The 25618-nt window shown below is 40.1% G+C and overlaps 1 protein-coding gene across 2 annotated transcripts in view; it reads right to left on the bottom strand.

The window, feature by feature from the left end:
- TMEM87B (transmembrane protein 87B) overlaps positions 1-25618 on the bottom strand; it is a 64756-nt gene that overhangs the window by 16294 nt on the left and 22844 nt on the right. The window contains exons 7-15 of one of the 2 annotated variants that reach the window (XM_032243684.1): positions 22847-22908; positions 22447-22630; positions 19671-19770; positions 15521-15614; positions 9826-9897; positions 7270-7378; positions 7129-7187; positions 6087-6190; positions 3525-3598 (exon numbers count right to left, since the gene is read on the bottom strand). In XM_032243684.1, the coding sequence (XP_032099575.1) occupies positions 3525-3598; positions 6087-6190; positions 7129-7187; positions 7270-7378; positions 9826-9897; positions 15521-15614; positions 19671-19770; positions 22447-22630; positions 22847-22908 (858 nt within the window). Of the gene's footprint in view, positions 1-3524; positions 3599-6086; positions 6191-7128; positions 7188-7269; positions 7379-9825; positions 9898-13492; positions 13565-15520; positions 15615-19670; positions 19771-22446; positions 22631-22846; positions 22909-25618 lie in introns of both variants that reach the window. The other variant, XM_032243683.1, reaches the window with a different exon arrangement.

Genomic DNA, 25618 nt, shown 5'->3' on the forward strand with positions numbered 1-25618 from the left:
CAACCACGGATCTACTTTCTGCCTCTATACACTTGCCTATTCTGGACCTTTCTTTCTTTCTCTCCTTTTTTTTTTGAGACGTAGTCTTGCTCTTGTTGAGCAAGCTTGAGTGCAGTGGCATAATCTCGGCTCACTGCAACCTCCGCCTCCCGGGTTCAAGTGATTTCCCTGCCTCAGCCTCCTGAGTAGCTGGGATTATAGGCATCCATCACCATGCCCAGCTAATTTTTGTACTTTTAGTAGAGATGGGGTTTTGCCATGTTGGCCAGGCTGGTCTCAAACTCCTGACCTCAGGTGATCTGCCCTCCTTGGCCTCCCAAAGTGCTGGGATTACAGGCATTAGCCACTGTGCCCAGCCTGGACCTTTCATATCAATAAAATTATACAGTATGTGGTCTTTTGTGATTGGCTTCTTTCACTTAACATAATGTTTTCAAGGTTCACTCATGTTGTAACTACAAGAATGTTAAGGATCTTCTAGGTCTTTTGCTTTTCCGTATATATTTTAGAATCAACTTAACCATTATATATATATTTTTAAATCACCTAGAATTATAATTGTGATTGCACTGAATCTACTTATCAGATTGGGAAACTGACAGCTTAATATTGAGAGTTCCAATTCAGACACATGTTCTATCTCTACATTTACTTATTCTAAAATTTATCTTCACATTGTTTTATAGTCTTCATTGCAGAGGTTTTGCACATTTTTCATTAAACTTATTCTGAATAGTTTATTTTTGAAGGTATGGTAAATAACCATTTTAAACTTTACCTTCAACTGTTTTCAGTTAATATGTACAAAAACAACTGATTTCTGTATATTGAACCTATACCCTATGACTGTCACAGTCACTTATTAGTTCTACTGTACTTTTTCTTTTCTGTAGACTCCTTGGGATTTTCCACATATAATCTTGTTGCCTGAGAATAAACATAGTTTTATTTTTTCCTTTCCACATGCTCCTTCTGTTACATTTGTTGGAGTTTTGTTTGTTGTGCCTCTCTGCATTGAATAGGACCTCCCATACAATGCAGAATCAAAGTGATGTGTAGATATCCTTGCACTTGATTCCTAATCTTGAGAAGAAAGTGTTCACCACTAAATAGAATTTTACCTGTAGAGTGTTTTCATGCCATTTTAGAATTAGTTTGTTGAGGCTTTTGTTATTTGCATCCACTGAGATACTTACATCATTTTTTTCTTCATTCTTCTTTTATTTGTACTATTTTATTTGTATTTCTTTGTTGAGACAGAGTCTTGCTCTGTCACCCAGGCTGTAGTACAGTGGCTTGGCTCACTGCAACCTCCCTCTGCTTCCTGGGTTCAAGTGATTTTCCTGTCTCAGCCTTCTGAGGAGCTGGGATTACAGGCACACACTGCCACACCCAGATAATTTTTGTATTTTTAGTAGAGACAGGGTTTTGCCATGTTGGCCAGGCTGGTCTTGAACTCCTGACCTCAGGTGATGTGCCTGCCCTGGGCTCCCAAAATGCTGGAATTATAGGCATGAGCCACCACACCCAGCCTTATATGTACTATTTTAATATGATGAATTATATTGAGTAATTTTTGGAATGTTAAAACAGTCTTGCAACCCTGGGATAAAGTCCACTTGATCATGGCTGTCTTTCTACATTTTGCTAGATTTTATTTGCTAATATCTTTAAATAACTTTTATGTGTCCACTCATTAATGATATTGGTCTATAATTTTTTCTTGTAATGTCTGTTAGACTTTGGCATTTCAGTTACACTGGCTTTAAAATTACTCCCGCCTGCTTTATATTCTAAAGATTTTGGTAAAATTAGAATATTTCTTCCTTAAGTATTTGGAAGAACTCACTAGTGAATCCATTTGAGCCTGTTACTTTATATGAAGATTTTAAATTAAAAAAAAATTTTTTTTAATTTCTTTAATAGACCAGAGCTACTCAGACTTAGTGGCACAGGGTTAGAATTAAGATTGGGTTGTTGGCCGGACGCGGTGGCTCAAGCCTGTAATCCCAGCACTTTGGGAGGCCGAGGCGGGTGGATCACGAGGTCAAGAGATCGAGACCATCCTGGTCAACATGGTGAAACCCCGTCTCTACTAAAAGTACAAAAAATTAGCTGGGCATGGTGGCGCGTGCCTGTAATCCCAGCTACTCAGGAGGTTGAGGCAGGAGAATTGCCTGAACCCAGGAGGCGGAGGTTGCGGTGAGCCGATATCGCGCCATTGCACTCCAGCCTGGGTAACAAGAGCGAAACTCCGTCTCAAAAAAAAAAAAAAAAAAAAAAAGAGATTGGGTTGTTACGTGTATTTTTCAAGGAATTTGTCTGTCTCATCCAGATTGCCCAATTTACTACCATAAAGTTGTTCACAATATTCCCTTATTTACCTTTTTTACTGTAGTAATGTCCTCTCTATCATTTCCAACATTAGAAGTTTGTCTTACTGTACTACAGTTGACCCTTGAACAACATGGGTTTGAATTGCTCGGGTCCACCTACATGTGAGTTTTTTTCAATAAAAATTACACCATATATGTGTGCCTTTCCTGACTCTCCTTTCCTTCTACCTAATAACATTTTCTTTGCTCTACCTACTTTATTGTAGGAATACAGTACAAAATACACATAACATACAAAATATGTGATAACTATGTTAACAGTAAGGCTTCTGGTCAACAGTTGGCTATCAGTAGTTAAATTTTGGGAGAGTCAAAAGTTATAAGGAGATTTTCAACTACTCAGGAGATTGGCACCCCTAACCCCACATTATTCAAGGGTTCACTAGTTTCTTTTTATTTCTGGTTTAGACTAGCTAGGGGTTAAACCATTTTTCACTAATCTTTTCAAAGTAATTACTTTTAGATTTGATGACTTTTTCTATTTATTTTCCTGTTTTCTATTTGATTGATGTATTAGAGAACCAAAATAAAAAGTGAAAAAGAATGTTACTAAAAAAAGCCAAAGAAGACAAAAAAAGAAACAAAGATAAAATTACCCTCAACATCTGAGTTACTTATTGATATTGCCTTAACAGATGCTTAGATTATAATAAAAATAATAAAATAACAAAATGCTATGTAGCAATTAATAGAAAGAATGAAAATACCATTAAAACCGTAAGTAGAAATGCTTTGGGCATGACCAGAAATTACAGATGTACATACTTTAAAAAGAGCAAGAAGATACAACTCAAAGAAACTCAACAATCATCAAGATGAACATTATTTAGCAGCTAAGCACAATAAACACCAAACCACTCTTATGAAAACCAGTGTAACTATTTCACCATTTTACGAAATGAGTTAACAAGCTCAAATGAGTAGCAAAAGCTCAAACTACATTAATAGTCTTGAAAATGTCATCATTGACTTTTCTTTTTGTTATTGTCTACCAAAATAGGGTTTCTGAAGATAAACTTTTAAAAATATTTTATAGGAAAAAAACAATGTATGTGACCTTGGGTAAAGGTACAGCATTTCTGTTCCAATATGTACAGCAGGCGTTTAAAAAGAAAACATATTACTCACTTAAATTTTCAGGAGTTACCATGAATTCCTCAATTTCATCATCAGAATCATCTATTAAGGGCATGAAGGCATATCTATAGCAAAAATGAGTAGTAGTTTTACTAGTATGTTTAAGCTTGTTCAATTTTCAGTTTATATCTAAAAACCATCGTATGAGAAATCTACATTTAAAACATTTCTTATACTTTAAAATAATGAAAACATAATTATTTTACTTTCAAATTAGCTAGAATTATCATGAAGAAATTGTGAAACTAGAGCTCTCAAACCACTTGTAAAAGCGTAAGTGGATAAAATCATTCTGCCAAGCAATTTAGCAATATTTAATGTTGAGGGAAGGGAACTTTCTGCTCTTTCTTTCTCCATGTCAGGCTTACCTCTCTGCCTACCACTTGTCAGTTTATTCCCTAAAAAAAGAAAAGTTGCCTGGGCGCGGTGGCTCATGCCTATAATCCCAGCACTTTGGGAGGCCGAGGCGGGTGGATCACCAGGTCAAGAGATCAAGACCATCCTGGTCAACAAGGTGAAACCTCGTCTCTACTAAAAGCAAAAATGAGCTGGGCATGATGGTGCGTGCCTGTAGTCCCAGCTACTTGGGAGGCTGAGGCAGAATTGCTTGAACCCAGGAGGCGGAGGTTGCGGTGAGCTGAGATAGTGCCATTGCACTCCAGTCTGGGCAACAACAGTGAAACTCCACCTCAAAAAAAAAAAAAGAAAAGTTGCCAATCTGATTGGTGAAAATAAGGCCCATTGATTGGGCCACATTTCCTAGGTGATAAGATCAAAATACTGCTGATAAAGTGTGAATCAAAACAACCTTTTTGGAGGGTCATCTGGCAATAGCCATCAAAGTAAAATTCATTTACCTTACATTATACTAACAAAAGTTTGCCAAAATGATGTCCAACAGCATTCTAAAAACATGATTGATAATAGCAAAAATCTATTTTTTAAACAAAATAATACCAGGGACTGCTTATATATATTATGTTACATTTACATTCATGTTATGAAATGCCATATAGCCATTAAAAGTAATGTGATAGATCTATATACGCTGATATGGGAAGATACTTTTGTTTTTTTGAGATGGGTCTGGTTCTGTTGTCCAAGCTGGAGTATAGTAGCAGTGGCATGATCTCAGTTCACTGCAACCTCCACCTCCTAGGCTCAAGTCATCCTCCCACTTCAGCTCCCAAGTAGCTGGGAGTACAGGCACACATCACTGCACCCAGCTAATATTTGCATTTTTTTGTAGAGACGGGGTTTCGCCTTGTTTCCCAGGCTGGTCTTCAATTCCTGGGCTCAAGTGATTCACCCATTTGGCCACCCAAAGTGCTGGGATTATAGGCATAAGCCACTGCACCTGGCCAGAAAGATATATTTTAAACAGGAAGGTACAGAACAGCAGGTACATGTAAGTATGTATATATATTATTATATAATTTTAAAAAGGACGGGAGAAACATACATGCCGATACAGGTTGAGTAGCCTTTATGCAAAATGCTTGAGACCAGAAGTGTTTAGAGTTTTGGATGTTTTTAGATTTTGGAATATTTGCATTATATTTACCAGCTGAGCATCCCAAATCTGAAAATCTGAAATTCAAAATGTTCCAACGAGCACTTCTGTCAAGTGTCTTGTCAGTGCTCAAAAAGTTTTGGATTTTGGAGCATTCTGGATTTGGGATATTCAATCTGTACATAATTTTTTCATTTTCTCCTCAAGAATGGACAAGAACTTAAGTTCTTTCCTTGGGGCAGAGGGATAAAGCAAGGAAGGTAAGTCTTCCCACCACATGCAGTCTTTTTTTTTTTTGGAGATGGAGTTTCGCTCTTGTTACCCAGGCTGGAGTGCAATGGCGCGATCTCGGCTCACTGCAACCTCCGCCTCCTAGGTTCAAGCAATTCTCCTGCCTCAGCCTCCTGAGTATCTGGGATTACAGGCATGCACCACCATGCCCAGCTAATGTTTTGTAGTTTTAGTAGAGACGGGGTTTCACCATATTAACCAGGATGGTCTCGATCTCTTGACCTTGTGATCCACCCGCCTCGGCCTCCCAAAGTGCTGGGATTACAAGCGTGAGCCACCGCGCCCAGCTGGGACATGCAGTCTTAAGTGCAACTTTCTCAACTTGACACTGAAGTCTTTTGCCATTTTGGCTGCACCTCTCCCTTCCAACTTGATCTCTCTCCAGTATGAGTACGTGGTATTAACCAAACTGCATGTCTCACTGGTCTCCAAAGTATCTCATGCCTTTCCCACCACCCCAGAAAATGGACATTCTTTCCTAGTTCAGTCATTTCTTGTCCTATTCCTTTCTCCATGGTGTAATAAAAGCGCTGCCTTTTCAAAAAGTCTTCCTCATCCCTCTTCCAACTTACCCCAGACTAGTCTATACATCTTTTTTCACTGTCTTGCATTTGTTTTGCTTATCTCCCTGCTTGACTATATAGTTCTTAAAAGCAAGGACTACTCCACTGGTTTCTATAACGTGTTCTTGACACTATAGAAGGTGATTGACAAATGCTTGCCGACTTGAAATTTCCTATGTTAGGTACCTCTGATTGTTTGCTGATGGTCTCCACAAAAACATGATTACAATAAGGATAAGTGAAAAAAGGAAGCTCCAAAATGCATCGTCAACCCAACGTTCCATCCAATCCTAAAATAAGGACAATTCAAACATGAAAAGTTAATTTTCTGATAACTATACAGGTTTCCCATTCAAATAGTGTACAATGACAAGTACTAATGAAATCTTTCCAACAAGTATGCCTTCAAAACAAACAAGCACTTATTTTTTCAAGAAACCTATAAGCCTTCAAAACAAACAAAGCCTTCAAAACAAACAAGCACGTATTTTTTCAAGAAACCTATATTGTTCAAAATGTTTCTAAAGGGCTGTTTAATGTTAAAAATATTCCCTGCCATAAAATTTTTGGGTTAATAGAAAGATCTCAAAAACAAAAAATGCAAAACATATACTTAGGATTTCAAGTGGCAAATACTAAGGTAAGGGAAGGAGAAAAAAGAAATTTCAGAAGGTCCAGCCTCTTCTTTCATTAAATTGTCTCTAAGGCAGCAAAAGCCTGGATTTTCAGAGGGCTTTTTGTGATTATTTTTACAGCACTAGAGACTAGCTCCAAATCTTAAGAGGACCTTTTATATTCTAAGAAATATATCTTCTTCCAACATGAAAATCCGTGGAAAACATCTCTTGAATACCCATACTGAACACATGATCCTAGAAACAGGGCAGTCTTAAGATTTTAAGTCCCATCTACGTACAAAACCACTCAATTTCATGGTGTGCAGGAAGAAGAGAATTTCCTGTTAGAGTATATAGGAAGATAATTTGTTTTCAATATATATAAAAGGAACTTGAGAAAAGGCATAATAGGAAAAGGAGATTTAGGAGGAACTTTTTCAAACTCACTTGGAGGAGTTAAAATTTTTTGTAACTCTGTAAAAAATAGTTCAAAGTAGAAAGAAAATCTCCACTAATCACCTCTGTTTACAAGCATAAACTAAATTCTTCAAAATTCTACAAAATAGTACAAATAAAAATAACAACTGTTTAAATAAAAAGATTATACTTACTGATTGGCATTTTGCAATTCTAAATGTCTTAGTTGTCCACACCATAAATACTACAGAAGCTGCAACACACACAAAAAGTCACCTTTGAAGGAACATAACAATACCAAGATAATTTATTATAAGAAAAATTAAATAGCTTACCCAGCACGGCAAAGATCAGAGTATTTGTAAAGTGTCTATATAATGAAAATTTCACAGTGTTCTTTCTTAGCCTTAGAGTCTTCATAGTTTGTGCCAAACTTATAAAAATGTGAAAAAAGTTAAGGAAAAACATTTCAAGTAATAATAAGTGGTTAAAAAAAAAAAAAAAGAATCTTCTACTATGTTTCCCAAGTCAGTACTACTAAATACAGTCCCTAAAATTTGAAGCTAATAAAAACACAGAAAATGTTATCTCAGCCAATACTGTACAATCATGATACTTTACCACAAATTTTCTTACACAATTTACTATTGTCTGAACTAAGGAAACAAATTCCAAGGAAAAAACACGGAAGACCCATGACACGTTCTACCAATGCCATGCTCCCTTAACATGGGATAGAGCAGTGCATGCACTAAAACCCCTCCGAATGAGACACTCGCCACTGCTTCCAGTTTTTTTTTTTTTTTTGAGATGGAGTCTTGCTCTGTTGTCCAGGCTGTACAGATCCCATTTTGACATGCCATTTGGCTTGTGCTTTTCTGGCTCTTTTTCTTATTTTGTTCTTTCTAGTCTATTTTCATTTTATTCTTTGAATAACCATAATTAAGAAGTTAGGTCATCTACCAATTCCATTTTATAAATTAAAACACTGAAATACGTCAGAGAAAACAAATCTGGATTTAGTTAAGGACTTTATTTGAAAGATGACTGTAATGGGGGAGGATTATTGCAGTAGGAAGAATACTACGACTATAAGATCTGCAAGAGTCTCAAACGTGAGGCAGAAAAGAGTTTTTCTTTTACAGAGAGCAGCAAAAAAGGCAAGAAGGCAGCAGGTATGGGGAGTGAGTGGTAGGACCAGACACACTGATGAGGGAATGTCTTTTCTTGAGATGTGCAGATTCTCAGGAGGGCCCCTAAGGAGGGCCGTGTGTTGCCTCAGGCTGAAGGTGAGTCAACGTTTATGGCGTGGAGGAAGGAGAAGACTTACAGTTTGGTTCAGTCAGTGTTTTGTTCAGATCGATTAGTGGTATAAAGAGTTCATCTAATCATTCATGATGCAAGGAATGGGAAATCGGAGGGTCTGTGCCTGGCCTTGTCACAGGTAGACAAGGGGGCCTCCAGGCGTCTTATCTAAGTCCAATGGGGAAGGGGCTTCTCTGCGGTAAGTCTTTTCTCAGAACACAAATAGGGGAGAGGGTTTGGATGGGGGTGTCTTAATCTTGGCTGTTTTCCAGGAGCACAGGGCTCAGGTAAAGTTCAACATTGCCAAGGATAAAGAAGCAAAAAGAGACTTTTCCATTGACTCCTCGGCAGTGAAGCAGAATTCAAGCCAGCTCTCTCTGCTCTTAAATGAGAATTCCTTCCTCTGGAGCAGACCAACAAGCTTTGTTTATGAACCAAACACTAAAAATAACAGAATTGAGCAACACAATGGAAGTGGCAAGTTGTTTTTTTTTTTTTTTTTTTTTTTTTAAGACAGAGTTTCGCTCTTGTTACCCAGGCTGGAGTGCAATGGCACGATCTCGGCTCACCGCAACCTCCGCCTCCTGGGTTCAGGCAATTCTCCTGCCTCAGCCTCCTGAGTAGCTGGGATTACAGGCACGTGCCACCATGCCCAGCTAATTTTTTGTATTTTTAGTAGAGACAAGGTTTCACCATGTTGACCAGGATGGTCTCGATCTCTTGACCTCGTGATCCACTCGCCTCGGCCTCCCAAAGTGCTGGGATTATAGGCGTGAGCCACCGCACCCGGCCGAAAGTGGCAAGTTTTAAAAGTTATAAATATGCCATTAATCAAATGTTTTAGTACTAAAGCTACTTTTGTACAAAACTACTTTTTGATCTTTCTTTTTTTTTTTTTTTTGACAGAGTTTTGCTCTTGTTACCCAGGCTGGAGTGCAATGGCACAGTCTCAACTCACCGCAACCTCCACCTCCTGGGTTCAGGCAATTCTCCTGCCTCAACCTCCTCAGTAGCTGGGATTACAGGCACGCGCCACCATGCCCAGCTAATGTTTTTGTATTTTTAGTAGAGACGGGGTTTCTCCATGTTGACCAGGATGGTCTCGATCTCGTGACCTCGTGATCCACCCGCCTCGGCCTCCCAAAGTGCTGGGATTTACTTTTTAATCTTTCTAAGTGACCAACGAGTTCACAAAAGGGGATCAATTTCTAAAGTAACACAATCCAACTTATTCAGGTTACTATCAGAACTTTAAAAATGCAAATATACTTTATTCCTTAAATACATCAAAACATATACTTTTTAAAATTCTTGACTAAAACCAATTTTCTATAAAAACGAATTTTCTATTTTTTTTCTATAAAAAAAAATCTGGCCTGGCTTAATAATTTTTAAAAAATGTTTTTAAGCTAAGAAATAAAAAGATCAAAAGCAAATTCTAAACTGCTTAAGCTTTCACTTACCAAGACATTGTTAAATTTAGGTAAAGTTTAAATCATTCCTGTCATAGAAGGAAAGTAGTCATGAAAGCAAATAGGCCTCCTGATCTTGAAGTGAGAAGCACTGCTGTGGTAGGAAAAGGATATCCACCAGCACAAGCCAGAGTCAAGGAGAGAGAGCGGGAGGCTGGCCAGAAGAACAAGATCAGAATCACTCGCCTGCAGCAAAGCAGCAACAGCGACAAAAAAAAAAAAAAAAAAAAAAAAAAAAAAAAAAAAAAAAAAAAAAAGAAAGAAAGAAAAAGAAACAAGCAGAAAAAAAGGGAAGGAGGGGCCACATGAGAAAGGCTAAGGCTACGGCTTTTGAATTTTTCAGCTTACTTTTTGCCTAAGACTTTAGAATTACATTCTTAGAGGGTTGGTTATATTAAGTTCATCAAAATCAAAGGAAGCAAGGTCATTTTCCAAAGCACTCAATTGTATATGTATTTTAGTTCGGCTTCTTTTTCTTGTCATTTATCATCATTTAGGAAGTCTGCTATCTTTCTCAACAGAGGAAGCAGACATTTCATTTTAGTGATGAAAATTACCAAACAGCAATCTAAAAGCAAACTTCACAAATTTAGGTTTACATAGAAGTAGATACTAGACTTCCTTTGTCTCACCATGAAACATTAAACAAGATCTTTTATGTTCTAGATTTCTTTGACTATTTCCTGAAACATTTTCATTATAAATATTCATAATTAAGCAAACTAAGTCTTTCATCTGTTTTCCTTATCTTCCTATCCCAATCTGGTTAATCAGGTACTGGGATATGTGAAAGTCAATGCTGCCCATAAAGGTGATAATTACCCTCACTCAAATCCAGATGGATTAGAACCTTTAGAGATGCTTTTCTTTGCAATTTTCTGCCAGGATGCATTACTGAATGTTTTCCCCAATGAACTTCTTGTGGATGGTTAAGAACAAGAAATCTTTGAAATACATATCCATAAATTACCAGGAGAAACGATAGTTCAACTTTTAAAAAATGCAGTTTGCAGCTTAATTAACTGAATGAAAGATCATACTCCCTAACTTGTTAAAGTTCCAAGCATGAACAATTTTAGAAACAAGACAATTCTATATTGAACAGATATCATCAGCTCATTTTATAAACACACAATGACAGAAAATAAGACACTAAGATCTAATGATAATCTGAGGTCAACAGGCAGGTTCATCTCCACTGTAATTCTACCTGTCCCAATGCAAGGTATGTTTATACTTCCTGCCCATTCTGAAGTCAGGTGAGCCCCCCAACAAGCGGTCCCTGCGGGACTACAGCCTTTGTGGTGAGTAATCTTATCACTGGAACACTGCTCACATGCAGAACTGAGAAACAGACTTCACATTTTTAGCAAATGAATGTCTTTAATTTTTTTAATATAGACCAGAGGAAGAGATCTATATCACTCTCTGAGAAAATCAGATTTATTTAACTAAAATTTTACTCAGCGAACTGGGATTCTAAACTAGTAGCTCTGAACAAAGTAGAATATGCTTTTTTAAACAAGTTCAGTCAGAAACAACTTTTTAAATCAGCTATTATTCCCTAAGTAGGCTCCTCAGACTAAGATGTCCACAGATATAATTTGGGAAGTCTTTAACTGCCCTGTCATATGCAAAGCTCCTTGTGTGTGTCTGTATTCTGTGAAGAGAGGTTCCACAGCTGTTAGCAGATTTTCTAAGGCATTTCTGAACCTAGTACCCAAACAAGGTTAAGAATTACTGCTTTGACGAGTAAGGACAATGAATTAGAAATTTTTGGTTTGTAGCACTCTTCATAAGCTTTTTAAGTTGGAAGGATACTGAGAATTCACAAATAGAGAATTTAAAGAATAGGTTGAACAGACTTAGAAAACAACCCACAAGGGGCTCAGAAAAGCCTATGAAGAGTGCTACATTTGCTAGCACACCTGAAAAATGGGAGACCTTTCTTCTAAGGGAGAGACATAGTGATGAAATCCAAGCCCTCTAGCCCTTCCTATGAGACACACAGATGAACAAATGGAAAAAAAAAATACAAGGAAAACAACAACAACAAAATGTCAAAAAGCTAAAGGACCTAAGTATCAAAAACAGTGGAAACAAAGAACTTGGCAAAAATAAAACCTAACTAATAGGAAAGCATTTCAAAGAGGACATAAATATAATAGAAACAGATGCAAATAATGTTCTGGGATATGCATAACCCTGCATTCTACTCTGGCCAGTCACATTTTCTCTAGAATTCCTCCCATTTCCACAAGTGTCCCCAAGGAGAAAAAAGCAATGGGGATTTCCCAGACTCAGCTTGAATCATTGAATCAGAGAAGACCCTCAAGGATTGAGTCTCCACTTTTTTTTAAAACTTCTCCTGTAATATGGCTGCAGCCCCTAAACCTTCTCTGAATCTGCTCTCTTCCTGCCCATCCTGGCCTCTGGAAGGACAAAGTCAGGCGTACCTTGCAAGGCCATCTCTACAGCTCTGGCCACTGTTGACCACCCCACCACTCCCTTCTCCCCTTTGACAGTTTCCTGGTCCTCCCACCTCCCTTCATCCTGGTGTTTCTTCCACACACACTTCCCTCCCCACAAGGCACCATCCTGGCTCCTATCCTCCCTATCTGCATGTTCTCTTTGGATCATTCTGCAGCTGCAACCTTCTCTCTCGTAAGATGACCTCCAATCAGTTCTGACTCCTCTCACAAACCCAGCCTGAGATTTCCATTTCTTTTCTTCATATAAATGCCTTGGGCGGCTCAAACCCAGCTCAAACCTCATCCATTACAGCCCTTCCTCCAAGTTCACTGCCTTGAAAATGGCAACACGGCCCCCAGCCATCCAAATGAGATGTGCAAGACCTCTTCAGAGCCTTCTCTCCCTTCTCTGGCCACCCATTGCTAGCAAGTCTATCACATGGGTTCTTCTTCCAATATCCTCTACCCCATTTCTGACCCTTACCATCTCTTCTTTGGACCACTGCAAAGGCAAAGGAATACTGACTCACCTTCCTACCTCTAGACTCTCCTTTCCCATGTCATCATCTTCTGTCACTAGGGTTCTCTCTGACACAGGTTTCATCACATTACTCACCTGTGCAGCTTCAATTCCTCTCTAGTCCCTGCCTCTGGAAGGCACTCAGCTCTTGAGCATGTCCTGCCACGCTTCCCTGAACTGCCTGCCAAGGCTCTCCCATGCAGGTCCACCCACAGGCAGGCTTTCCTGGACATTCTGCCACTGTCTCCCTGTGTTTTCCTGCTTCAACTATTTGCTCCCCTCATTTCTTCTTAGAATACCTCCTTCCCTAATGACCGTCTTATTAATAGTAAACCCCTACTTGTCTTTCCAGTCTCAATTTAAATGTTGCCATCTCTGTGAAGTCTTTCCGGATTTTTATGCCAGCATTAACTTCTCTCTTCCCCTGTTGGCACAGCACCTCTCTAAGATGGAAGCTGCTACTGCTATATTGCTGCTAGTTATGCATCTGTCTCCCCTACAAGCTTGTGAATTCCTTAAATTTGGGGACAACAACTTTTCACCCATGCCTTGTCAGTATGGGGCACATACTGGGCATGGGCACTAACTGTCTGCTAAACTATAGAGAAAAAATAAATATTTTCCTTATTGGGGGTGTTGCTACTTTTTCACCTTCAACTAAACTCTTGTATTGAGGTAACAAAAATGTGTAATTGTATTTCTTTCTATCATTCTATTTGTTATTACAAATTACATGTAATCTGATTTTAATGAGGCAACAAACTATTTTGAAGGACACAGTAAAGGATATGAACCACACAAAAATGGAGTCAATAACTGCTAAAATAATGTCACCAAGGACAACAGCTAAATGGTTAGAACCCTGAAAGATAAAAATAGGGGGAGAAATCTGAATGTAACAGTTTCATTACACTATGGCAATTATCATTTGATGAAGAAAAATAATTTAGCTTATCTCATTACTTTACAAAGCCACATAAAAGATTTAATTTCCTAAGAGAATTGTGTTTAAGTACAGGGAAATGACCTGTTTTTTGGTAGCAACAAGTGCCAATTGTCATCAATTTATCTGATGATAGCAACATAAAACTGTATTATGTAATGGCAAATAAAAAGCATCATGTCCCCAACCTCACTAACACCAGCCATTTCAATCTCTCTCCTCCATACCAAACCGACACCCAGGACTATTAATGAAATGAACTCTTGATCTTTCCTGACCATGTTGTGAAGGAACACAAAAAAGGTAAAGGGGAGATCCATGTTAGATATTTACTATGACTAGTCATATGTAAAAGTCATAAAGATGTTGGCTATGTAAATTTTTTTTTTTTGGAGACGGAGTTTTGCTCTCCAGTCTTGTTGCCCAGGCTGGAATGCAATGGTGCAATCTCAGCTCACTGCAACCTCTGCCTCCCAGGTTCAAGAGATTTTCCTGCCTCAGCCTCCCGAGTAGCTGGAATTACAGGAGTGTGCCAATAAGCTATATAAAGTTTTAAAGGAACACAATATATGTACTGTATTTACATGTGGCATACTTATCTTTTCTATTTCTTTCTGGCAAATATTTATTATTTGTTGTAAGAATGCAGAGTTCTTCATGATTACGCAAAGGTGAAAATAAATATACTCAAAGACTAAAAGAGCATCGAACACAGAATGCAGATGTATCAAAGACAAAAGGGAGAAGAATAAGGCTTTTTAGTATTATTGGACAAATATTTATGATCCAATTTACACAGCTAATCCAAAAGACATTTTAGATAAAATGACAAAGGTCTTTGGATTAGGTAAAATATAATAAGCTTCCTAATCACTCAGTCCTCAACCATGTATTCAAAAAACTGAAGCAACCAGGTGTGGTGGCTCACACCTGTAATCCCAATACTTTGGGAGGCTGAGGTGAGAGGATCACTTGAGGCCAGCCAGGAACTCAAGACCAGCCTGGGCAACATAGTGAGACCCCCATCTTTACAAAAAATACAAAAATTAGCTGGGTGTGGTGGCCTGCACCTGTAATCCCAGCTGTTCAGGAGGCTGGGGTAGGAGGATTGCTTAAGCCTAGGAGCTGGAGGCTGCAGTGAACCATGACTGTGTGCCACTGTACCCCAGCCTGGACAACAGAGTGAGACCTTGTCTCTAAAAACCAACCAACCAACCAACCAACCAACCAACCAACGAGACAAACAAACAAAAAACCACACAAAATAGAAGTAAAAAACTGAAGCTAGAAATCTAGGGGTTTTGCAGACATAAATACCGACATTTCTCTAGAGAATAAAGTGCTGCTGCTCACATAGCCAGAGTTACCTTCCCCTTGACCATCACCTCCTCCTGGCTCTTCCAATAGCGGGGTCTATTGAATCCTCAAAATAGCTAGTCCCCAAGAGTCAGAGAAAATGAATAAACAAATGAGGCTTAAAAGAGTGATGAAATGTACTGTATGGGTGTGATTAACTTTCTGTTCACTTGACACATTTTAAAATCCAGGGTTAAGAATGATATTAAGGTACACCAGCTGCATAGTGACAAAGACAAATGTTCTCTATGAAGAATAACCACGAACATTTCTGGGATGGGACTGATACCTGGGATGATATCAAGTGATGCCTTCGCAATCAGTCGTATCATCTTAACAAGCACTCGGCCTAGCCTTTGTCTTTCAGGAAGTATTTTAAAAGGGAAACATCTCATAGAAGAAAAAATTGGGCCTTTTTCACAAGTTTCTACCTAAAAATTCATCTCAGGAGATACAAAGTAAAACCACATTTCACAACAATAACAAAAAAGGATGGTATTAGAATTATGTAGTTTTTACCCCAATGACTCTCATCACGCCTTCAACAGCTGCAAAGATTAAGTAAAGAAGCCCCAGTCCAATCACCCGGTGCATGACTGTTCCTAAACGAGGCCTGGAATCAGGAAGAGGAAACAGAAAGAAAATGCATGGGTGAGTAAAATGCACCTGAATACAGCAACTGGCACCATTTCCAGTACCAGGAAGTCACTATCTAATCACAACAGTCTGTTCCTGGTTCTGAAGTACTTTGTTTTAGGAAACAGGCCCAGGAACAAAGGGTCTCTCTCTAGGACCTGAAGCCATACTGATGCCTGTGAAGCAATATTTGGAGGCCACAAAGGTCCCATAGGATCTTGCTGCTCAATTCAAGCAAAAGAATGACTATAACTCAGGTACTGTTTCTATAGAATGGAAGAGTAGACTGATGAAATCTAAGAAGGTAAATGCCAACTTCTAAGTGCCACTGGCAGAGAGTCTAATTTAATTCTCCCTAAGGTCTATCTTTTCAGAGATAATTCACTTGTCTCATGACTTGGGCAGAGAAAGAGCACAACATTAGGAGATGGAACTCCCTGACCTCCTTTCTGATCACTGGCCTCAGCCAGAACAGGAGTGCTAACAGAATTTAATTTTCATTCTTTAAACTGAAAACAGTGAAAATAACATTTTTGGGTCAGGCCCAGTGGCTTATGCCTGTAATCCTAGCACCTTGGGAGGCCAAGGTAGATGGATCACTTGAGCTTAGGAGTTCAAGACCAAACTGGCCAACATGGTAAAACTCCATCTCTACTAAAACATACAAAAAATTAGCCAGCGTGCTGGCTCATGCCTGTAGTGCCAGCTATTTGGGAGGCAGAGGCATGAGAATCGCCTGAACTTGCAAGGCAGAGGTTGCAGTGAGCCAAGACTGCACCACTGCACTCCAGCCTGAGCAACAGAGGGAGATTGTCTCCAAAAAAAACAAACAAACAATTTTTGGCTCTTTCAAAATATAAATGAGTTGAGAAAATACAAAGATGGCCGGGCGCGGTGGCTCAAGCCTGTAATCCCAGCACTTTGGGAGGCCGAGGCGGGTGGATCACGAGGTCAAGAGATCGAGACCATCCTGGTCAACATGGTGAAACCCCGTCTCTACCAAAAAATACAAAAAATTAGCTGGGCATGGTGGCACGTGCCTGTAATCCCAGCTACTCAGGAGGTTGAGGCAGGAGAATTGCCTGAACCCAGGAGGCGGAGGTTGCGGTGAGCCGAGACCGCGCCATTGCACTCCAGCCTGGGAAAAAAGAGCGAAACTCCGTCTCAAAAAAAAAAAAAAAAAAAAAAAAAAAAGAAAATGCAAAGATGGTGGTTTTTGCAATTAATAATTTAAAATAGAATAATGTTATATTTGCAAATCAGGATTTTTTGCACATACATTTTAGGCTACTCAAAAACCCTCTTCTGAGAGCAATTAGAAGAAAAAACTGGTTTAAGAAAAATATTTAAGATAGTCATTTCAAAACAAAATATAAGTAAAAAATTAAATAATTGGTCATAGCTCATTTTTAATTAAGACTATTTACCTAATCTAAGGAAACTGAAATCTGATTCATTATAAACAACTAACCAGAACCTCCAAATAACCAGAACTGTTACTGCTCTCACTTATGAGTTGAGTCAAGCAAGCTAACAATGAAGAGATTCATTCGAAAAGGGTTTATGCCTGTACCCATTCACTCAATCTCCTATTCCTTTCACAGTACCAACACTGCACCTGTTGGTATCTGATGTTCATAACCAGAACTGTGAGATTCCTCAACAAGAGGCCTTGATGTTTCCTACACTGTACTAAGAACACAAAAGGCATTTGAGAAAGAACCTCAATAAAAGTACTGGGGGATAAAGGCTTCCGGGCTAAAATCCTGCTAACTCCCAATCCCTAGCTCACAAGCAAACAGGCATGCATACAAGAGGAGAGCCTGCGGGTGTGAGTCACAGAGCAGAGGCCTGAGCTTGGCTGCCCAGTGACTGGAGCTCAGGAACACAGGAAGGTGCAGCAGAGGAGGCTGGGGAGGAGCAGCCAGCCAGTGATGTGAGGGGATGGAAGACAAGCTCCTGGAAACCAGGCAAAGCTGGCAACCCTCGACTAGAGCTGCTCACGGGACAACTGGACAAGGGCTGAGCAGGGCCGTGTGATATGGCAGGGGGAGGTCACAGTGGCCTTGACAAGTGCCGTCTCAATAGAGCAATACTGGGGAGGCTGAGGTACAGGCTACTCATGTGAGAAGTTACGCTGCGCAGGGGAAAGGTGAATGAGGTAGAAGCAGAGGAGAGGGCCATGTAGGGCAGAGAGAGGGCTTTGCTTTAAAAAATGGTAGAAATAATGAGATGTCAATGGTGGTGACCTACCAGACAGGAAAGCTGATGATGCGAGAGAAAATAAAACCCAGCAGTTTCCCTCACAGTTGAGTGGGCCCTTTGTTTTAGGAAACAGGCCCAGGAACAAAGGGAAAAACCAGGGCAGTGTCCCTCACAGTTGAGTGGGCACAAGGGCAGGGGTGGTCCACGCCTACCAGGAGGAGGAAAGTGGTGGTGCATGCGGTCCAGATGTGGGGGAAATACTGGGGTCTGAGGGCACAGACACAGTGGAATTCTCCTCTGATGGCTTCTACTTCCTCAGTGAAAAAAACCCCAAGGTCAGCTGAGAGGGATGGGATAGTCTGAGAGGCCTGAGGAGAAAGGGTAAAATGGTCTTCTGCAGACAGGAGAGTGAGAAAATAGTGGCAAGGGGATTGAGTACAACTGCCAGCAGCACTGAAGGTGTGAAGTTGACGGTCATGAATGGAAAGCAGGCCCCCTCAGTGTAGTCCAGGGTTCTTTTTGGGCAAATCCCCCTGCTCGGGTAGCAGCCTGAAGCAGAAGGAAAGCTGGACTTAGCAAGGCTGAGGTTTTGTCAAGAAGGCTGACAAAGAGAAAGGCAGGGGTCTTTGGGCGTCAGTGTCCTACTGAACCAGGGAATCCAATCAAAAGGAAGAAGGTGAGGATGTAAGATGGAAGGGACAATAGAAGGTGCCAGGGCCAAAAGGCTAGAGGTCACAGTACAGTCAAAAATGACTGAAGCTGACATGTTAGAGAAAGTAAATAGGAAACAGAGGAGGTGACAGTTGAAAAGTGGATTGCTTAAAACTGAGATTTTGAACAGCGTACAATTATACATAAAGTATAGAAAACGATCCTGGGAATCAGTAACTGAAATGCAGTGAACAGGCAAGAGCAGGAGAGATGGGGAGGTGAGGTCAGGTTACTTAAAGGGTCATCCACATGGCTCCTGAGACCCCAGGGCCTTCTGACAGATGAAATGCTCATGATAACACCTGTGAAGTCGGTGCCCACAAACTAAAGGATGAGGGAGAGCCTGGAAGCCCACAGTGGCCACAAGACGCAGCGGGTGGTCCAGCCTGAAGAGCGAGCTTCTGGGAATCAGGGTTTTAGGAAAGAAGCAGGAAGAATGGTCTGAAAAACGCAACATGGATAGAAATCAAGTTCTCGTCGGCTGGGCGCAGTGGCTCATGCCTCCAAGCACTTTGGAGGCCAAGGCAGGTGGATCACCTGAGGTCAGGAGTTCAAGACCAGCCTGACCAACATGGTGAAACCCCGTCTTTAAAAAAAGAAATTTTGTTGAAAAAAAAAAAAAAAGGAAATCAAGTTCTCCCATAGTTATGTCCAGTGATTCACAGGTCAGAGGGAGAAAAGACATGCTGGAGAAGGTCCAAAAGCAGGGTCCTCAGAGGACAGATAGGTTTCAGTCAGAAGTTTTGCTGACTCGGTGTTTAATGCACTCTCTCTTACAACACTCAAATATGACCATAAAATCTTAATGGTACTGTCTAGAAAACAGAAAAGGGTTTGAAAATTGTTTGAATCATTTTAGATTTTCCATTATCCTAAAGTTGATTATTTATTCATCTAACTATATAAAGTTATTGAAATACAAACTCAGGGTCTTTACTGGAAAATAATATACAATAGCAAGTATGTGGAAATCTTTTAAAAATGTGTTCTTGTGGATTTTTCCCAAATGGATTTGTATTATAATACTGAAAAGTTACATTTTTGCAAAGGTCATAATGCAAAATGGACTGAATCAATGGGCTGGGACCCAGCATCTTTCCCACATGCCAGCACTTACTTCACAATGCCATAGCCCAGGCTCACAATGATCACAAGGAGGCGAGCCAATGTCCTCTTAATCGCAGAAATCAACTCCGCAAATATCAATAAACCTTGGGCTGAGGAAGAAGAAAATAAAATAATTCACTTTGTGTACATCGGGAAGCCTGCCAACCAAGATTCTCAACGTGTCCTGTGTATAACTACATTTGGACTTCAGACTAATCAGCCACATTTGATTTAAAAGTCATTGAATCCAACTGATACTTGAAAACCTCAGTGAAGGGTTCACTCCCTACTAAAGAGTTCACTCTCTATCTACCTAATCAGCTCTGCTGGGCACAGCCTCACATCATCCACAAAATTTAAGAGAATGCTGTCTACGTAGTCACAAAATAATGTTAGTTGAACAAACCAACAGATTCACAAGAATAAACCAGCAACAAGGCCTAAAATCTGTGAGACAGGCACCATTCAAAGCCTCCTAGCTCAACGGTTCTCAATCCTAAATGCACTCTGGAATCGCCTGGAAGCCTTTACACTGCCCTCAATTCCTAGATCTGCTAATCATAATCTCTGGCACTGGTACCATTTTGAAGTTCTTCAAGCGATGCTGATGTAAAACCAGGGATGAGAACCATTGCTCCAGACCAGTGCTGTCCCAGAGACCCTTTTGCAATGATGGAAGTGGTCTACCTCTGTGCTGTCCAATACAGCAGCCACTGGTCACCTGTGGCTACTGAGCACTTTAGATGAAGCTAGAACAACTGAGGAATCTAATTTTTAATTTATTTAATTTTACTTAAGTACTCGGATGTGGCTTGTGGCTACCACAGAGAACAGCACAGGTCTAGACTGACCAGTGATTATCTCCATGAGCTCTTTAGATATGGCTGCACCACCAGTTTTCAGGTCATCTCGTCCACAAGAAGTCATAAGAGACCTTGTCAAATGCCTTGAAGAGGTCATTTATACTAAGTTTACATTTTCCTGTCATTCTAGCATCCCAAAAGAAAAAAAATTAGTCTGACATGATCTATTCTCAATGTACCCATGTCGGGTCCTAACAATCAATGGTTCTCGTCCTTCTAATTATTTTTCTAAATTTGATGCTTCAGGATCAATGCTGGGCAAGACAGCCCCGTCACAGAATTCCCACTTGGGAACATCACAAAGGACATCAGCTCCTAGTCAGTCTTTTGGCATCTCTCCTATTGGACAGGGCTCCTCAAAGACCTTGACAGCAGTCTGGGTATCTCTTCTAAGCCCTCTAGTGCCATCTCGGACAGCTTAGATTCCCTGAGGATGGCAGATGGCCTCTCACCTCTTCATGGATCTCAGGTTTTTGATGCTCCTCACTGAAGTCCATGCCACCCTTTACCCTCACTAAACAAGAGATTACAACCACTAACAGCAAAGTATCAGGACTGTCTTCTCTACATTAGGAATGCTTCAATCCGAAGCAGCAGACCTAGCCTTTCTTCAGCATCTGGTTTAGAGTGCATGTGCACACACATGCATGCACATACATATACCTCCCATAAAAAACTTCTTACAGAGTAGTGATATCTCTAATATACATTCCTGGATGTTTGCCCTTTCTTTATTCTTTGGTACATGCCCTTTTTAACTTTTTATTTGGGGAAATTTCAAATACTCCCCAAAAAGAGAGAAAGCAATATAATTTCCCATGTACCCATCATGCAGCGTCAATAATTAGCAATGTTATGCCAAATTTGTTTCATCTATAGTCCAGTTCATTTTTTCTTCTAGAGTATTTTAAAATAAGTAACAGACACATAGTGCCAGCTACTCCAGAAGCTGAGGTGGGCGGATCATTTGGGCCTGGAGGTCAAACTGAAATCACACCACTGAACTCCAGTCTGGGCAACAGATCGAGACCTTGTCAATCAATCAATAACAGACAGAATCATGTCCTTTGAAAATCTGCACCAAGATCATTTGTAACTGGTCACTCAGAAGTACACTCTTAAGCTCGCTCAACCCCTTTGAGCTTGCTCTTTCCAAAGGTTCGGTGGGAGAGCTGTACCTTTACTTCTCTGGCTTTTTTGAAATCTACTTTCTAGAAGTCTGGGGCATACAACTGAGGATGCCCAGCTGTATGCCCTCCCTGCCTCACATATTCCACTGTATAAACTGTGATCATGCCTCCGCTGGTCATATGAATATCTTTGTAGGCATAACAAGGTGGTGAGAGCGCAAGAAGGCTGCAGGCACCATCCATTCCAGCACCCCTGATTTTACTCCCTGTGGCCAACCTCCTTTCTTTCCTTTTTTTGGAGGAGAAGGAAAAGAAGATGTGGGGGGAAGGAAAAATATGTTAAAAGGATTGACAGCACCTGAAATCTACCTGTCCAGAATTTTGTGCTGTTTCAATCCAAATTGAACCTTTCTTTTTTTGGTGGGGGAGAAGGAAAAGAAGATGTGGTGGGAACGAGAAATATGTTAAAAAAAACTGACAGCACCTGAAATCTTCCTGTCCAGAACTTTGTACTGTTTTAATTCAAGCTGACCCTTAGGGAATGGGAGTTTTATTTTTCCCAGGAGGAAGGTGAGGGGAAAGTTAACAAGAAGGAAAACAGATAATGAAGAGAGGACACATACTAGACCAGATCAGAGGCCTACTCTGACATTCTCTTCTTGGCTTCCCTTCTCTTCATCTGTAATATGGCTGTTTCCAAACCACTGTTCGGAAGGGGCCTCCCACACCTCTGTTCCCAAATGCTGGGAAACTCTCTGATCATACTGTATTTACGGAGACAGCCAAAACTTACTTGACAGTCCAGTGCTGTTGATGTTTTGGTATTCACTATAAAAAACTGCTTTTTCAAGCATTCCTAGGAAAATAACAGCTGCAATCCAGAACTGTATTCTTAATATATCTTTCCAATAACAGGCAGACCACATCAGCCAGAGTATGCCATATAATATGTAAACAATACACATCACCATGTAAAACTGTAGAAAGAGAAGCAATTTTAGTCAGTTAAGCCTTCTGATCACTCGAAAGTTGGCACTTCTACATTCAGATATCCAACCTTTCATTTTCTAGTCACTCTGGAACCAGAAATAGAAGACATGTCAAAGCATCAGCTACTGAGGAATTACTACCACAAAGCTCTTAAGGTATAAAATTCATTTTTTAAAAAGGAAAAAATGATGAGAAATACTCACAATCATTAAGGGCCAATCTGATGCAGAGATATATCCATGAGGCCCAATCATAGAAAGAGAAACTGGGATAGAGAAGAAGAGAGAGTTAATTATCAGTCAGTCTTAAGCCTTTAAATGTAAGCTCATTTCCCAGAAGACTCCAAGAATACAAATCACACTAACAAATGCTGAATTTTTATGTAGCACATATACGGTATTGAACAATTAATTAGTAATTGTTTGATTATATAAACTTTATAAGATATCTTTACTGTAAAACCAGAACCTCTAAAACTGCTAGAAGAAAACAGGGAGAATACTACACAACACTGGTCTGAGCAATGATTTTTTGGATTTGATCCCAGAAGCACAGGCAACAAAAGCCAAAATAGACAAATGGGATTACATCAATATAAAAGGCATATGTGCAGCACAGGAAACAATTAACAGAAGACATAACTTAGAGACTGAGAGATAAAATTTGCAAGCCATTTATCCAAGAAGGAATTAATATCCAAAATATATAAGCTCAAGCAACTCAACAGCAAGAAAACAAAAAACCCAACTGAAAAAATGGGCAAGGGGCTGGGCGTGATGGTTCATGCCTATAATCCCGGCACTTAGGGAGACTGAGGTGGGCGGATCACTTGAGGTCAGGAGATGGAGACCAGCCTAGCCAATATGGTGAAACCCTGTCTCTACTAAAAACAAAAAAATTAGCCAAGTGTGGTGGCATGCACCTGTAATCCCGGCTACTTGAGAGGCTGAGGCAGGAGACTCAACTGAACCCAGGAGGCGGAGGTTGCAGTGAGCTGAGATGATGCCACTGCACTCTGGCCTGGGTGACAAAGCAAGCTCCTGTCTCAAAAAAACAAAAAAAAAAGGGCAAGGGACCTAAATAGACATTTCTCAAAAGAAGACATATAAATGATCAACTGATGTTAATGTATGAAAAATGCTCAACATCCCTAATCATTAAAGAAATGCAAATTAAAACCCCAATATCATTTCACACTTGTCAGAATGGCTTTCATCAATAAGATGAAAGAAAAGAAGTGTTGGTGAAGACGTGGAGAAAAGGGATGCTTTGTATACTGTTGGTGAAAATGTCAATTAGTGCAGCCATTTTAAAAAACAATATGGAAGGTCCTCAAAAAACTAAAAACAGAATTACCATATAATCCAGTAATCCCACTTTACTATTTACCCAAAAGATCTAAAATCAGTTTGTCAAAGAGTTGTCTGCACCCCCATGTTCACTGCAGCACTATTCACAGTAGTGAAGTTACGGAATCAACCTAAGGGTCCATCAACAGATGAATGGAAGAAGAAAATGTGTATATATATACACAATCAAATACTATTCAGCCTTTAAAAAGAAAACTCTGTCATTTGCAACAACACGGATAGAACTGGAAAACATTGTGTTGAGTGAAATGAGTCCGGTACAGAAAGACAAATACTGCACATTTTCACTTATATGTGGAATCTGAAACAAACGAATGCCTAGAAGGAGAGCAGAATGGTGGGTACAGAGGCTGGGGGGTGGAAGGCATGGGGAGATGATTGTCCAAGGGTAAAAAAAATCTCAGAGAGGAGGAGTAAGTTTTTTCTTTTTTTGAGCTCTATTGCACAGCATGGTGAATAGTTAATAGAGTACTGTATGTTTCAAAATTGCTAAGAGAGTACATTTCAAATGTTCTCACCACAAAGAATGTTAAGCATCTGGGGTGATGAATATGTTAACTAGCTTGATTTCATTATTCCACATTGTATTTATAGATTATAACATTGCTTTGTACCTCATACATTTATATCATTATAATTGTCAGTTTACAATAAAAAGAAAAAAAGAGATATCTTTACTTGTATATATGCCATTCTAAAAACCTGTGCCAAATCTGATCATATCAGAAGCAGAGTAGTCCTAGCTACCAAAGAAAACCCCAGACTGGCCCCCTTGCTAATTCACTGATCTCACTGAGGACCTTATCTTCCATGATGTTACTTGGAATAAATTACCAAACTCACACATCTAGTTTGGGTTTTGTCTGAGACAGCAATAATAAACCAAGTGCCAAGTACATCACAAAACATGCAGGGCTCAGCAACAGCTCCAGCTACTAACTAGCAGGGGCTCAAAACTCCCCACTGAAGTCAGGGGAAAAGACACAATGCCTGAGAAAGAAGCGGGTACAACACTGGTGCTATGGTCTGAATGTCCCCCAAAATTAATTAAAGCTTCATCCTCATTGTGGTGGTATTAAGAAATGGGGTCTTTTGGGATAGATTAATGCCTTACAAAAGACCTGGAGGGAACTAGTTTAGGCCCTTCTTTGCTCTTCTGCCTCCACCCTGTGAGGGCACAGTAGTGGTCCCCTTTTGTGCTTCCTGCCTTTCCATCCTTTCTGCTGTGTGAGAACATATCCTTTAAGGTGCCACCTTGGAAGCAGACACCAGAGCCCTAACTAGGCACTGAACTTCCTGGCATCTTGATCTTGGACATTCCAGCCCGCAGAACTGCAGGGAAATAAATGTCTGCTCTTTATAAATTACCCAGTGTCAAGTATTCTGTGATAGCAGCACAAACAGACTAAGATAGCTGGGTGACAGAATGGCCTCAGGGTCCCTGCTTCCTTTGCTTGGCACGGTCTGGCTCATGATGCCATCTCCAGAAGGAAGCCTTATCTCACACTTTTCCAGAGCAGCCACCTTGCCAGCTTCCCTTCACAGGCCATGCAGCACACCAGACCATACCTCCTCTGCAGCAATGCCTACCTCACCTCACTGGTT

The sequence above is a fragment of the Sapajus apella genome, unplaced genomic scaffold, assembly GCF_009761245.1.
Source record: "Sapajus apella isolate SASKATOON/1434 unplaced genomic scaffold, GSC_monkey_1.0 scaffold52, whole genome shotgun sequence".
NCBI classification, from domain to species: Eukaryota; Metazoa; Chordata; class Mammalia; order Primates; family Cebidae; genus Sapajus; species Sapajus apella.